The 16,644-nt window shown below is 35.2% G+C and overlaps 1 protein-coding gene across 5 annotated transcripts in view; it reads left to right on the forward strand.

Annotated features, from left to right (window-relative positions):
- The window catches only part of LOC120635884 (zinc finger protein OZF-like), a 29,030-nt gene that overhangs the window by 531 nt on the left and 11,855 nt on the right, over nucleotides 1-16,644 (forward strand). For 4 of the 5 annotated variants that reach the window (XM_039907101.1, XM_039907099.1, XM_039907100.1 and 1 more), the window contains exons 2-4: nucleotides 573-975; nucleotides 2,199-2,250; nucleotides 14,127-15,003. In XM_039907101.1, coding sequence (XP_039763035.1) covers nucleotides 661-975; nucleotides 2,199-2,250; nucleotides 14,127-14,950 — 1,191 coding nt within the window. In that variant the 5' untranslated portion in view covers nucleotides 573-660 and the 3' untranslated portion in view covers nucleotides 14,951-15,003. Of the gene's footprint in view, nucleotides 1-572; nucleotides 976-2,198; nucleotides 2,251-14,126; nucleotides 15,004-16,644 lie in introns of those variants that run through there. The other variant, XM_039907103.1, reaches the window with a different exon arrangement.

Consider the following 16,644-nt stretch of genomic DNA (forward strand, 5'->3'; position numbering starts at 1 on the left):
TACAGATAGTAGTAGTAGAGAAGACAACAAATGTTCCTACTGCATTTGTAAAGAGCTGAAATACATGCAACAGTTGTAAATAATGTTTCAAAGTCAAAGTAGAATATTTCTTTATATTATATACAAAATGTAAACATAGCAGTGAGTAGTGACGGCGATAACTACATTCGTAAACTTAAAACTAAAGCTAAGAGGGCTTCAAACGCGCCCTCGTGCCGGGCATTCTTTTTGTTATAACCATCTCACATTGTCATTTGATAATATTTAAGAAGCATTATGAAAATTAAGCGTAATTTGCTATACTCTGTATGGTATAATTTATAATTTCTTCAATAAATATGAGCAAGTTATTAATAATTTCTTCATTGCACAATTATTCATTGTAAAGTCTACATCTCCTGAAGATGCTCCGGTTTCGGAACAAAACATGCATAGAGGGTACATTGCCGAAGATCTGTTTGGTGTGGAGTATACGGATTGAAGAAATGATAAATTACACCATACAGATTCTCCTGCTTTTCGCGGAGTATAGCAAAATAAGCTTAATTTTCATAATATATCTTGGATTTCAGCAAAGTAAAGCCTGCTTGCTATCCAATATTTAAGAAGCAATTTGACAGCCAAATTTGACTAGTAACTAAGTCAGTAATTGAATGCAAGATGGAGGAACCTGCCGAGGTTCCTATAGTAGACGGCCTCATAGTACCTAAGCAGGAAATACTGGATGAGTTAGATATCAATGATGACTGCGTTGACAGCAAGGACTTTATCATACCCAAAAAAGAACTATGCGAATCCAATCCGAACTCTGATACAGATGAGAAAAACTCCATGGACATGTTTCGCCCCATTAAAACAGAAACAACATTAAGTAAAGAAATAGTCCACTTCCAAAAAATCAAAAAGTCACCTGATAATGAAGAATCAAATATGAATACGGATGTTTCTTCGCAAACTATTGCAATAGACATTAAAGTGAGTACCTTTTCTTCCTACCTAATTATTGGAATAAAGTGATTCTAGGATAGCATGGAAATGAGATCGATAACTGTGGGATAAAGGTTTTTAACCCAATAACACTTTACCTAAAGCTGAAATTTAATTTTCTTGGAGTACAGTCAGATTTACGTTCCTGACTTTGAGTCAGCGTACTACATGCATCGACATGCATGCTGTTTCATAAAACAAAGTTTTATAAGCATTAAAGTCAAAGTTAAATATTTCTTTATTCAAATAGGCACATAGATGGCACTTTTTATGCATTGATTATATACAAAATGTGTACATAGCAGTGAGTAGTGATGGCGATAACACAATCGTAAACTTAAAACTAAAGCTACCAGGTTTCCAAACGCGCCCTGGTCTAAGAAGAAGCCCACAACAAACTAAGCGGTGTGTTTTTTTTTGTTATCACTATCTCACATTGTCATAAGAAAATATTGAAGAAGCAACCTGGTTAATTTAATACAAACTTTGAAGTTTAGTGACATCCCCAAGATATCAACCAGTAACTTATTGTAATTGTATACAATTTCCTTTTAATTAATTGCTTATTTTGTGTAGTCTAGTGTACTGCACTGCAAGTTTATTTTTGCGACCTTTTAAAATTTGAATTTTTAATCGAAACTTTCAGGAACTTTTTTTATTGATAATATATCGTAACGAGAAAAAAATTAAAAAAAAAATCGATTTTTGTTGATTTTTGAAATTTTTAAAAATTCTGAGCGAATTTAAAAAAAAAACATTTAAGCTGTCGTTTGGAGACAGCTCATAAAACATCGAAAACGGATAATTTTTCACGTGAGACTAAAAAAAAAATGGACGGTTTTTTTTGCGCTACCCTAATATATGTAATAATGGCAAAATGATTGTTATAAGGTTTTTTGTTATAATTTAATTTTGTTGTATAATTTGAACTTCGTTGGTTTGTGTGATTTAAAAATACTGCATTACTCTTATGTGTAATAGTCCATTGAAGCAAGTGATACGTTAATTGTAACTAAAATCTTACAGTTTTTATAACAATTATTTTTAATGTAGTATTTTTTAATGTTTCAAAGAAAATAATAATTACCTTATCTTAGTTTTAAGCTAAAATGTAATTTTTCCAAAAGGACTTGAATTCGTGGCCGTAAAATAAATTAAAAAAAAAAACCATAAAATTCTCGTGGAACGTCAATATTGTATGCTTGTTTAAGGTTGAACCGGTTGATGAGGCGAGTGTTCCCGCAGAGAGTTCTACAACACCTGGTGAGTGCTAGCTATATATATTTTTTTGTTTACATACCCACAGAGCAGTGAAGGCATGCGTCGTAGGCATTAAGCGGACAGATGATGTATAAGGTTACAGTAATGTTATAAAGTGGGTAAATAATTAAACTTTTGATAACTATAAAATGATATTGGCCAGATGTTTTATTAAATTGATTAGGTTTTTTTTATGAATACGTCGATAATCATTATTGAATTAGTAAATAGTTTTCAAGAAACAATTAAAATTATATTTGACTAACAACCCCGGTTCTTGACATGGCGTTGGCGGGTATGTGGATATAAATAAATAATTATACTACGATAATACAAACATCGCCAACGAGATTTTTTTTTATTATCTTTAAAAAAATATAATAATTCAAATAAAATAGAAATTTAAAGAAATTATTGAAGTTATACTTCTTTTGGCGCGTTAGGGAAAAATGATTATTATAAAGTTTTACGATGCGCGCGCACACCGTCACAAAAACCCGACACCCTGAAGCTAGCTATAAGGTTTGACAGTGTACACTTTGAATTGTCAAAGTCTGCGGACTCATTCCGGTGATTTAATCGATTCAATTGTACAAAACCCTCAAATTTTAATGTACATTGAAACTTGGTTATAACTAGATAATGCGTTATAATAAAACTTTCAATGTATCAAATACCTTTTTTCCATTGTTAGTGTAAAAGATAAAAAAAATTAAAAGATTTTTTATCATGTTACGTCAAAGAAGTATAACTTCTAACACGTGTACATAAGTACACGCATGTTTATTTTTAATAATGAACAAAATCTCCGGTGCGAGTAATAAAAACTTAATTCAGTCTATCATATCAACCGATTACCGGCCAATTACAGGGCACGGGTCTCCTCCCACAATGAGAAGGGGTTAAGGCCGTAGTCCACCACGCTGGCCCACTGCGGATTGGTGGACTCCACACACCTTTGAGAACATTATGTAGGACTCAGGCATGCAGGTTTCCTCACGATATTTTCCTTCACCGTTGAAGCAGGTGATATTTTAATTACCTCAAACGCACATAACTTAGTAAAGTTAGAGAAGCGTGCCGGAATTCGAACTCGGCCCTCGAAAGTGAAGTCGAGCTTCTACCCAATGCGCTATCACCGCTTCACTGCGAATTTAATTTATATGTTATTTTCAATTGACGGCCGATTGGCGCAGTTTGCAGCGACCCTGCTTTCTGAGTCCAAGGCCGTGGGTTCGATTCCCACTACTGGAAAATGTTTGTGTGATGAGCATGAACGTTTTTCAGTGTCTGGGTGTTAATATGTATTATTCTAAGTATTTATATATATATATTATATATAATTCATAAAAATATTCATCAGTCATCTTAGTACCCATAACACAAGCTACGCTTACTTTGGGGCTAGATGGCGATGTGTGTATTGTCGTAGTATATTTATTTATTTATTTATTAATTGACTTTTCATGGTAATATAAAAGTAAAATTAATGATATTAATTTGAGAGTACATTGTCGAAGATCTGTTCGGTGTGGAGTATAAGGATTGAAGAAATTATAAATTACACCATACAGGTTCTCCTGCTTTTAGCGGACTATAGCAAATTTAGCTTAATTTTCATAATAGGTATATCATGGTTTTCCGCAAAGTAACGCCTGCTTTTACACAATACAAGCGTACCCAGCCCGCTTCGCCGGGCTAGATTTTGCTTTATTTTATTTAAACAATAAACTTACATTAGTAAATTTTTAATTTAAGTCTCATAATATATTAAATCATTTATTTCTCTCCGTACTCATTCTCTTCTATTCTGTTCTCGAGCGGGTGAAGATCATTATCTACACCCATGTACACCCAACAATAGAATATCATCATAGTAAATAAAAGCTGTATTTGACAGTTCGACAGTTCAAAAATAGGAGTGCTCCGATCGTCACCAAACTTTACAGGTTTACTCGCCAGGTCAATCCGGAATCCCTGAAAGTTTCATTGAAATCGGTCCAGCCGTTTCGGAGCCTATACGGAACATACCCACACACTTTCTCTTTTATATATATATAGAACATTAACTACATTATTATCTTTATCCAAGGAAAACTAAAGGTACGTAATTTGTACAAAACTTTAATGATTTTAATATAATTTTTATAATTTCAAGTGTAGGTACACTAATAAAAATTATAAAAGCAATGTGTCATCTCCTGTTTCAAACGTGTCTCATTTTAATATGGACCTTTGAAAAAGTAGATCGAAACTGCAACGTTTCCTACTAGATGACGCTACAGTCGCTATAAGACTGATGTGAAAGGCATATACTAATTTCGGCATCGACGGTAGGAAAGCCGTAGCTTAATTGGTGAAAGCGCTCAGGCCGCGATTGCCGAGAGTCGTAGGTTCAAATCCTGTCGGTTCCGAAAATATTTATGTGCATTTTAAATTTATAAAAACTTTAATGAACGCGTATAAAAAACGTGTGCTACTGCTAGTATTATTATAATTTAGGGAATTATGAGGCAATTTATTATAACTGTAACATTACAATAAAACGCAATATTGACCCGCTAACACTAGATGGCGTTAGTTGTAGTTGCGTGAAATGTAAATCGCGCTAAAGAGATTTTTTCCCACTAGTACAAGACGGTGCCGCGGCCAACCATTGGCAATCACTTGTTGTACCTGCCTGCAGTGCTTCAGTAAATGCTTTCCACTCGGAGACACTTGCCGGACGCTGTAGCCAGGAACCTTGCTATTGGAGCCTACAGGACGTGCTTCGAGCTTTTGCTTCCACTGTCTCTTCACACGGGTCTTTTAATTCCGTCGCCCCTAATGCCCCGTCACGTAGTATTGGTTACATAACTAGTTTTTGTAACTATTACAATGTCAATTAAGTTTTTCATAACTCTTACTGGTTTTTGAAGTAAAACTTCTTTAGGCGCGACTAGGGAGTAACTTAGATTTTTTTCTGACGGAAGTAACGCTTACGTCAGACGTCTGCCTAGTTTCCGCTATTTAAAAATAGTAATATGGATTGGTCGTATGTATATGTCACATACTCCACGCTTCTTGACTTATACGCCAGCTAGTGGCAAATATCATAATCAATTAGGATTATTTATTTCCAATACTTTCGAACGGATCAATTATGAATAGCAAAGCGAATAAAAATTCAACAGTTTTAAAAAATCAATTTTAAATTGCAAAGTTTTGCATTTGTTTCTTAATTACTTATGTACTAAATAAATTATTAATGATTTTCTGACGATTGCGACATTCTATAATATTCAATGACAAGGTTATATTGACATGTGCTGATCTAATCTTCAATTTTCTACTCTTAATTATTCTATTTAACAAATGAAAATATTTAAAAATGTGAAAGTGATATTATTGAATTTTGAATTAAATGGCGGTACATTTTACTCTTTCATCAATAAAAGATAACAAATGTTTTACTTCAGCCGCGCGTAAAGGTCGCGCGTCGCTCGCACACACTTTTTTTTTTCATTTTATAATATCATCTGTCCGCTTACTGAAGAGACGTAACTGTTTCCAATTCAATTCAATTTTTATCTATTTGCTGATACAGATTACTTGTTGTTACAGAAAAAAAAATGTTGATCTTAACTGCACTACGCTAAATTGGCATGCAAATTGTTATCAGGGTAGTGTTCAAATTTTAAGTGACGTCACTACTAGGGACAATTAAGATATTGGCAATTATGAAATGATGTTTATAATAATACAATCATACAATTAACAAATAATGAATAACAATGAAGTTTATATGGGCGCATTTCAAAGAATACATTAAATTAATAATTACTAACGAATGTCATTTTAAATATTCATCGATAGTATAAAAATAATGTTTATTAAAATATAGAAAATTAGTTTATATGAAACGTAAAAAAACGAAAGTTAGTTTATATAAACGTTGATACTGAATCAACGTACCTACTGCGGTAAATAGATACGTAAGTGCGGGGCCGGCGCCCGAATTTCGAGAGAGAGATAAAGTAAAAGTCAAAAAATTGGTTGTCTGTAACCAGTCGGCTGTCGGCTTACCAGACAACCAATTTTTTGACTTTTACTTTCACTTTTACCACATTCACATTTCACTGCACTTCATCCTTGCCGAAAACATGTAAATGTATTATTGTATAGAAGCTGTCCACGCGGACGCATCGCTCACTCAAGTAGGGGAGAGACAGATGTCGAACGCGGAGGCCGACAGTGCCTCTTTGTCGCTCGTTCCGCGCTCTCGCTTGCACTTCAAGCCTTGAATGGAACGCCTCAGATCGAGGTAACGCCGCATACGTCATGTTTTTTCGTGCGTGCAGCCGGCTCCATCGAATTATAAGACGTTGTCACGTCAAAATATCTTTATTCAAGTAGTCATAGGTGGCACTTTTGATGCGTACATTACACGTGAACTTCACGGTAGTGAGATTATGGCGATAACCATATTCGTTAACTTAAAACTAATGCTTCGAGGGTTCCGAACGCGTCCTGAAAAGAGGAGCCCACAACAAACTTATTACTAACTATTAACACACATTGTCATTTAAAATTATTAGAAGAGTGATTTAGTAAGAGCAATAATTCACACCCAAGCTTTATTTTCGATTAGTCAAAGTCAAAGTCAAAAATATCTTTATTCGAGTAGGCCCATAGGTGGCACTTTTGATGCGTACATAAGAATTACACGGTAGTGAGATGATGGCGATAACCACATTCGTAAACTTAAAACTAAAGCTGCTAGGGTTCCAAACGCGTCCTGGTCTAAGAAGCAGACCACAACAAACTTAGCCGGGTGTTTTTTTTTCTATCACCATCTCACATTGTCATTTGAAAATATTTAAGAAGCAACCTGCTTAGAGCAATAATTTACACCCAAGATTTTTTTATCGATTACGTAGGACTACGTTATACTATAATAGGACTTTTCTATTAGCTTACGTTTAATACAAACTTTGAACTTTTTTAGAGACATATCCAAGATGTCAATTGGTAGTTTATTGTAGAATTGTATGCAATTTCCTTTAAACGAATTATGAATTTTATGAAACCAAGTATATTGCACTGTAAATTATTGCGGTCACATTTTTTCTTAAATTTAGAAAGGTTTTTATGAACGTACATTAAATTTTCAAATATGTACTGACTATACACTGTCATTATTTTTTTGTTATTATGATTATGTTATTTAGAAAAGTTCTATTATAGGACTATAATAGAACTTTTCTAAAAGTTTACGTTTAATACACACTTTGAAAAAGAGACATTTCCTATATATATCATATATAGCTGTAAATGCGCGATGAAGCGCTCGCGCGCCACATCGTCGCGGTTATTAGGTATTTCTACCCAGCCGTGTTCACTATTTATCCATCAATTTGGATGATTATCGTATTTTTTTTTAATTAAATAAATAAATAAAATAAATATACTACGACAATACACACATCGCCACCTAGCCCCAAAGTAAGCGTAGCTTGTGTTATTGGTACTAAGATGACTGATGAATATTTTTATGAATAATAAACATAAACACTTAGAATATACATATAAACACCCAGCACTGAAAAACATTCATGCTCATCACACAAACATTTCCCGGTTGTGGGAATCGAACCCACGGCCTTGGACTCAGAAAGTAGGGTCGCTGCAAACTGCGCCAATCGGCCGTCATATTGCATTAACTCATCAAGTTTAGGCAGATTAATAATATGATTTTACGCTATATTTAGTTTTAAAGAAAAACTGTTAACGATGTCGTTAAATTCTATAAAAAAAGACCTACAAAAAAACATGTCTACTAATATACGTTACGTTCTACTAATCACATTTGATGCTACCCGATTATGTTTTTAACGTCTACACAACAAGTACATGTATGTGTATTTAAGAAAATATCTATTGATTTGGTGAGTAAGAAACATCCTACAGTAAATTTCAATGTCACGTCACGGTACAGCAGCGGTGTCAAGTTCAGTTCAAATCGGTCAATATAATACAAAAAAAATGTTAGATTTTTGAAGTTATACTTCTTTTGGTGCGTTAGGGAAAAATGATGAGTGTAAATTTTTACGATGCGCACCGTCACATAAAACTGACACCCTGAAGTTAGCTGTAGTCAACATTTAAAAATATAAAAAAAAAAGCTTTGACAGTAGCAACGCTTTTTGACAGTTTGACTTTGAATGTACAACTTTCAATTGTCTAAAGTCTCATTCCGGTGATTTGATTGATTCAATTGTACAAATATCTATATTTTACTAGCTGTTGCCCGCGACTTCGTCTGCGTTTGATTTTGTTTTTAAAGTATTCAGTATCGCTAAGCCTTAAATGAGTATAGTAGTATATATATATATATATATATAACATGTGAGTTTTGACTGTCAATTAATCATAGATAAATAATTTACAATAAAATAAAATTGCGACTATAATTAAAGACCTAAGCTATCCTATCTCTTAAGTTGGAGCAGACTGCTCACGGTGTGCCAATTTAATTTAAAATCGGTTAAGTAGTTTAGGAGTCCATCGCGGACAAACATCGTGACAGGAGATTTATATATATTAAGACTAGCCGTTTCCAGCCCGCTTCGCTGGGCGAATTGAAAAAGGAAATAACAAACATCGTGACAGGAGATTTATATATATTAAGATATGTTTAGTGAAACTTGGTTGTCCGATAATGAGAACTACATAATGCGTTATAATAAAACTTTCAATGTATTACATTGTAATACTTTATTTATATTGTTAGTGTCGTTTTTTCTACAAACGTAGAAAGTAAGGGGTAAGAAAGAAAGAAAGAAAGAAAACTTTATTTGGATATACACACACTAGAATTAAAATACAACTTAATAGTCTACACAACTATTATAGGAACGGTGTAACTACAAAATGGTCTTTACTCAGCATTTTTGTAGTACCTGTTAAAGACACAGCGCTGATCTTCCGTGAAGCCAGACGTGATGTTTGGACGTTAGGCAGACAGAGCGACGCTCAAAAACTATGGGTAAAATAATACAATTTAAAAGTTTTATATAATTAAAAAAATAAGAGAAAAATGTGTAATAATAAATAAAAATAATATAAAAGATTTGTATACATATATAATAATTTTGTTACGATCGAACCGATAAAAATAAAATCAAAAGAATAAACACACGTAGGCACCCTTTTTCAAATGTCTTGTTGTTGGAAAAGATATTCTCTTAATTTCTTTTTAAAAGAGAGTTTAGACATGCCGATATCTCGTAATGGCGGAGGTAGGTCGTACCAACATTTAGTAGCCGCGAATTTAAAACTACATATCAATTTATAATATAATTATCTTGAAAAGATTTTTATCTTGTTACGCCAAAGAAGTATAACTTCTAACGCCATACGTCTTTTTACCACCTGTGTGTTATGCTTTATTGAAAAAGCTGATAACGAGCAAAGAATTGAAGCTAGTGAAGTGCAGTGACGAACAGCGCAGTAAGTCAAACTAAATATTATTTGCTTCATAATAACATCGCGTGAATAAAATGAACTGCTATTTATCATAGACTAGCGATCAGTTGCGTGCATAGAGGGTATGCACAGGATATTTATTTATTTATTTAGGAAAACCAACCGCTAATACATTTTTTCTTGTCCAAGTTTTTACGTTGTGAGCTAAGTGAATGTTCAGCTTATTACAGGTTTTCACAACGTTTACAAATAATTTCAAAATTAATTACATTTTATATATAACTGCATTACAAAATAAATGTCTAAAAATATTTTACTAATAAATAATGTTAAAAATATAAATAGAATTAAAATTCATATTAAATTAAGAATTAAATTAAAATAAAAAATTAACATCAATGTCCAAGTTTAAGCTTATTAAATTTTGAATATTTGATAACATAAGAATATATAATAGTGAGGTTAGTTCCCCCCTCTGTCGCCCCATAGTACGCAAGCATGACGCTCTCATTGATGGATTGAGACCATCTCATGCGACGCACTACACCACCGGTAACGGGAGCATTCGCGGGAGCCCGTAGCCCCTGTTGCTCCAAGCTAGCCGATGTTGAATGGTCGTCGTCCTTTTTATATTGATGTCGTCGCGTGGTGCCGCCCCTGCATGTCCTTCGTACTGGAGGAGGCGTCCCATCCCCCGCAGATGTTGGTGGGGTTTTAAATTCATGAACACGGAGCTAATAAGACTATGTGTTGACAGCCAAAGGATATGCAGGTAGGGTTGCCAGATCGATTCTTCTTGTTATCGGAATCAATAACCGATTTTTCGGGATTTTAGGGCTTTGGTCGGGAGAAATATAAAAATAAGTTAATAATATGAATTATACATATTATATTAAGTAAACAAACATATTTTTGCATAGCACTGTAGTTATGAGAAAAAAAAACATAGTAGTGGTATTTGTGACACATAAGATAAGAACCGAATGAGCATGTTTATTGTTTTTGTTCTTACCATAAGAATTTGTAATTTTTTTTTTGTGTGATGTATGCAAGTTTCGTTTGACGAAAATGTGAACTTAAAATTATCGAACTTGTTTTTGGGAGATTATTTGCTTTGTCGGGAGTCGGGAGGGCATACAAAAATTCGAGAGAATCCCGCCAATTCCCGACCTTCTGGCAACCCTATATGCAGGTTTTAAAAAATGAATATAATCTCCAGTACGAGTTATAAATACTTTTTTTAACTCTTACAATGCATATCCTTAAGTTTATTACAACTGAATAGGCTAAAGTGAATAGGCTTTTTCTAGGCAAGCGTGCTCCAACCTGGACCTCATCATTGCTTTCTAACGGGCATGATTGTCGTCTAACGCTGGCCTATCGTTAATAAAAAAAAAAAAAAAAATGTTTTATTATAATATAATCTGTATACCCTGTGCACACCATCTAGGCACGCCACTGCAAAGAAGTATAACTTCTAACGCGTGTACATAAGTACACACAGGTTTTTTTTTTTTTGTTTTTTTTAGGTTTTTTGTGAAAAAACTTATGTGGTGCTAACGTGGGGCAGTTTGACTTTGGAGTGACTAATTACACAATTCCGTAGTAAATTAATTTATGCCCGTTGATAAGTAGATCGAAAACTACAATGATTCCTACTAGATGGCGCTACAGTCGCTATAAGACTGATACAAATGACTATACTAATTTCATCAGAGAAAGTTGGAGAGCCGTAGGCATCTTCTAGGCAAGCGCGCTCCACCTTAGGCTGCATCATCGCTTACCATCAGGTGTGATTGCAGTCAAGCGCTCGACTATGAACATTAAAAAAAAAAAATCTTAAAAATTATTTTACGCCCGTTTTCAAAAAACCTAAGAATCGCCTAAATCGAATGCCTTTTGCTTTAGGCGATGACTATAGAAAATAAACGTTTCACCAACTCTTAGGTGACACTTATTGGTCGAAGGTAGATTAGGAATATCGTTAGATTAGGCGTAACTTAATTAGCCTTGTTCGTCGTGAGTGAAAGTGAGTGTTTATGTTATGAAAATAAAGCTTAATTTTCTATATTCCTCTAAAAAAAATCAAAATCAAAATCAGGAGAATCTGTACGGTGTAATTTATAATTTCTTCAATCCTTATAAAAATCCACACCAAACGGCCGCTTGGCGCAGTTTGCAGCGACCCTGCAGTCTGAGTCCAGGGCTGTGGGTTCGATTCCCAACACTGGAAAATACTTGTGTCATGAGCGTGAATGTTTCTGGGTGTTTATATGTATATTCTAAATATTTTGATAGATAGATAAAGTCTTTATTGCACAAATTAAAAGTGAAAACAAAAAATAACAAAACAATAAATATATATATATATATTATATATATATAAGATGCGCAAAGGCGGTCTTATCGCTTTAAGCGATCTCCTCCAGACAACCCTTTTATGGTAGAGAATTAGGTTAGGGAAAACGGGATAGTGCAACCAGTGATACAATTAAGTTAAATACATATATTTATAATATATACATACATATGAATATATTCATAAAAATATTCATCAGTCATCTTAGTACCCATAACACAAGCTACGCTTACTTTGGGGCTAGATGGCGATGTGTGTATTGTCGTGTTATAAAAAAAACAGATCTTCGGCTATGTACTCTCTACGCACATTTCGCACCAAAACCGGAACATCCTCAGGAGATGTTGTACAATGAATAATTGTTAAGTGCAAGAGATATTGACATTGCCAAAGATCTGTTTTATGTGGAGTATAAAGATTGAAGAAATTATAAATAACACCACACAGATTCTCCTGCTTTTAGCGGAATATAGCAAATTACGTTTAATTTTCGTAATATACTTATTGTAAAGGATACAATTAAAAAGCAAAGGTTGCCTGGAAGAGATCGCTACGATAAGGCAAGCGATAAGGCCGCCTTCTGTATACTTCTTCTGTCTGTGTTTTCTTTTATTCTTCTTCTGTATTTTTATTTGTGTGCAAATAAAGATTATAAATAAAATAAATAAATAAAGAGAGGTTAGGAAAAACTGGGCGAACTGAGCGCATAGGCTGCCACCGTGACCGCGTCTGTGAGGCTACTGAAGTGGTGCGTTTGTCGCACCTTAAATGCTCGTAAAGATTAGTTATGGGTATAAACACGGTGCATCGGCGTGCAAAATAGGCGCGTCAACCCCGCTCCTTAATTTAATTAATTCTAATTTGCGTCGCTTACACTTATCATGGGTTTCCGCAAAGTAACGCCTGCTTCTATCTAATAGTGAGTGTTCAGCCAGTGGCGGGCATAAAGAAGGAATATGTCATAAATTGGCGAAATCCTTCGCATTTATGATTTACACAAAACTTTAAAAGTAGGCAGAGCTTTTGTGCATGTATGAAGTGCACGCCACTGGGCTCAGCCAGCGTGCGAAATGTGAACTCACTAAAATATGTCTGTTACGACTAATTTCAAATCCTTGACAATGGCAAGATTCTATCAGACTTTTTTGGAGTCTGCTATTTAGTTTAACAAGCCGAGGTTTAAAATTTAATATAAATTAAGTATTATATGATTAAATACATATCCGGTGCTGGTTAACCTTTAGGGTTGTCACATTAGAAAAAAAATAGGTGACCTAATTTTTGAGTATTCTTTGGTAGAATATAATTAAAAAAAAACATTCAATAAACGATGTAAGCGGTGATAGGCCGGTGGGTAGGAATTCAAACGGGGGGGGGGGACTTCAAATCCCAGTACGCACCTCTAACTTTACTAAGTTATGTGCGTTTTGAGCAATTAAAAATATTAGTAGCTTCAACGGTGAAGGAACACATCGTGAGGAAACCTGCATGCCTGAGAGTTCACCATAATGTTCTCAAAGGTGTGAAAAGTCCACCAATCCGCACTGGGCCAGCGTGGTGGACTACGGTCTTTACCGGGCTATGCCCGGGAGGTAAATAAATAATTAAATATATTACGACAATACACGCTTCGACATCTAGCCCCAATATAGCTTGTGTGATGGGTACTAAGATGTATGATGAATACTTTTATGAATATATACATAAATGCTCATAATACAAAGATAAATATACATACTAGATATGCAGATTTCTTTATGTTTCTGTTTTTATTATATTTTAATGTTTTTGTATAAAATAAAGATAGATAGATAAACACCCGGGCATTGTAAAAACATTAATGTTCGTCGCTCAAACATTTTCCAGTCGTGGGAATCGAACCCACGGCCTTGGACTCGGAAAGCAGGGTCGCTGCCCACTGCGCCAGTCGGCCATCGTCGGCTAGGTAGCAATAATCCCGCGGACGCGCTTCTATTGCTTCTTGAACGCATTGTGGTTTGCCTACCAAAGCAAGCGACGCTACGTTTAATAAAGTTTATAAATTTTCTTTCAGGCTCCCCCGTGCCGAGCGAACGCACAAATACGAAAGACGTGAAAATCCCTAATGAGAACCTTAAATGCAACGTGTGCCAAAAATACTTTAAGAACAAAAGAACGCTATCAAACCACACGAGAATCCACACCGGTGAAAAACCGTTCCAATGTGACATTTGTCATAAATTCTTTTCCAACAAAGGCAATTTCAAAATGCACGTCAAATTCCACACGTCCGAAAAGAGTCACGAATGCAAATTGTGCTCTATGAAATTCGTAAGAAAGGGCTGTTTGAATCGCCACATCAGGTGTCACACTGGCGAGAAACCGTACGCGTGTGAGCACTGCGACAAGAAATTTGTGCAAAACAGAAGTTTAATAAGTCATCTAAGGACGCACACCGGTGAGAGGCCGTACATCTGTAACATTTGTAACAGACATTATGCAGAAAAGCGGACTTTAGCGATTCACATTAGATCGCACACCGGCGAGAAACCTTTCAATTGTACATATTGTAAAAGGCTATTTACACAAAAAAGGAGTCTGACTTCCCACATGAGAACTCACACCGGTGAGAGACCTTACAATTGTAAATATTGTAATATGCGATTTGCACAACCGCAGACTTTGACTCACCACGTAAGGATCCACACTGGTGAGAAGCCGTACGCCTGTAATCTATGCGACATGAAGTTTGCGCAGAAAGGCAATTTGAATGTTCATATAAAATCTCACTCTGGCGAGAAAACTTATGCGTGTGAACTTTGTAAGTTGACATTTGCACATAAATGCAGTCTAAACGTACACATGTTGTTGCACACTGGGAATCAGCGATCCCAGTAATAATCGCTGAAATATTGTATTATTCTGATAATATATGATTCATGTATTATGAAGAACGTATTTTTATTTATATTCTAAGTGAGATTTGTATTTATTTTCAATAAATATAACTGCAAAATCTAGCGATCCGCCATAACGTGTAGCGGAATAACGAAATAAAATTGAAGTATGCATAAGTATATTTCACAAGGAATCTTCAATCACCCTGTCAAAATATATAAATCAAAATAAGCATGTTTATTTTTCAATACAAACGATTTCAAAACATTCCTAGTATTTACTTGTGACAACTGTAACACTGTGTAGGCAGAGAGAAATTAAAAGATCGAACACGTCAGCACAGAAATTATTTAAAAGTAAAAAGGTCGAAGGTCGCCGGTGAAAGGGCCCGTCAATTGATTTTGCTTTCCAATTCTGTAGTAGGCGACTACTGTCCTGACTTGTGGTCAACGATTGCACGATCCAAGACACGAGGCGGTTTTTAGCTGCACCAGAAACCGGCACGTAGTCAAACGTTGGAGATGCATCGCTGGTGAACTGCGTTGCAGGCGACTGTAATCGAGTGCCAACCTTGGTACCTGGAATTTACGTCTATCGTGTGTAAAATAATTCCGTTTCTACTCGTCTGATTGCCAACACGCGGCTAAGCAAAGCGGTAAGCACTGCACAAGATGGCGGACGCGTTGTTCACAACCAAACGGAGTTTACAATTATGAGAGAGTGAGAAGCATTTATATTAAATACAAAATAGCAAATGGGAAAAGGCACTTTAGATTAGTAGGAAAATACGCAGAACAACTATAGAAAGGAAAATTTGAGAATTTATCGAAATAGGAAAGTGAATTATAAAGAAGAAAATAGAAAGTAGAAAAACTGCAAGATGAAATTTTAAAAAATATTTAAAGATTGAAATATCATCTATGCGTGCGAGAGCAAAGCACAAAAGTTACGAGCGTAATGGCCGACTCGCTTGCGTAATGTACCTGATTAAAAATATATTCCAACGTCTAGACTTTAAGGAAATGTTCAACGCTTACCCGATATACGGGGTTTAAATAGGTCAACCGTTAAGGTGGAAAGCAAAAGGACCGATACGGTTGTGGAGTCGTATAAAAATCGATTGTCTGTAAATTCGGTTTACTGACGATAGTTAAACGTGACAACGTCATAAGAGAATACTGTTGGAATGGTTACATTTTACAAAAGATAATTAAAATTTTATTTGTTTGATAGATATTTTGTATGGATATAGAAAGTAGATAGATTGAAATCACAATTGAATTGATCAAGTTACATTTATTTGTACGCATAAATACAATTATGTCAATTTTGTTTACAATGTACATAGTTTCTATCATCATCGTTGCTATAAACAATTGACACCGCATTCACTTTTCACTACACTTCATCCTTGACGAAAACATGTAAATGTATTATTGTATAGAAGCTGTCCACGCGGACGCATCGCTCACTCAAGTAAGAGAGAGACAGATGTCGAACGCGGAGGCCGACTGTGCCTCTTTGTCGCTCGTTCCGCCCCCTCGCTTGCACTTGAAGTCTTAAACGGAACGCCTCAGAGCGAGGTAACGCCGCATGTTGTAATGTTTTTTCGTGCTTGCAGCCGGCTCCATCGAATTATAAGACGTCGTCACGTCAAGAAAATGCGCCGGCCGCGCAGCGTCAAGCTTCGGCTA

This window comes from Pararge aegeria, chromosome 27 (assembly GCF_905163445.1).
Source record: "Pararge aegeria chromosome 27, ilParAegt1.1, whole genome shotgun sequence".
In the NCBI taxonomy this organism is placed as follows: Eukaryota; Metazoa; Arthropoda; class Insecta; order Lepidoptera; family Nymphalidae; genus Pararge; species Pararge aegeria.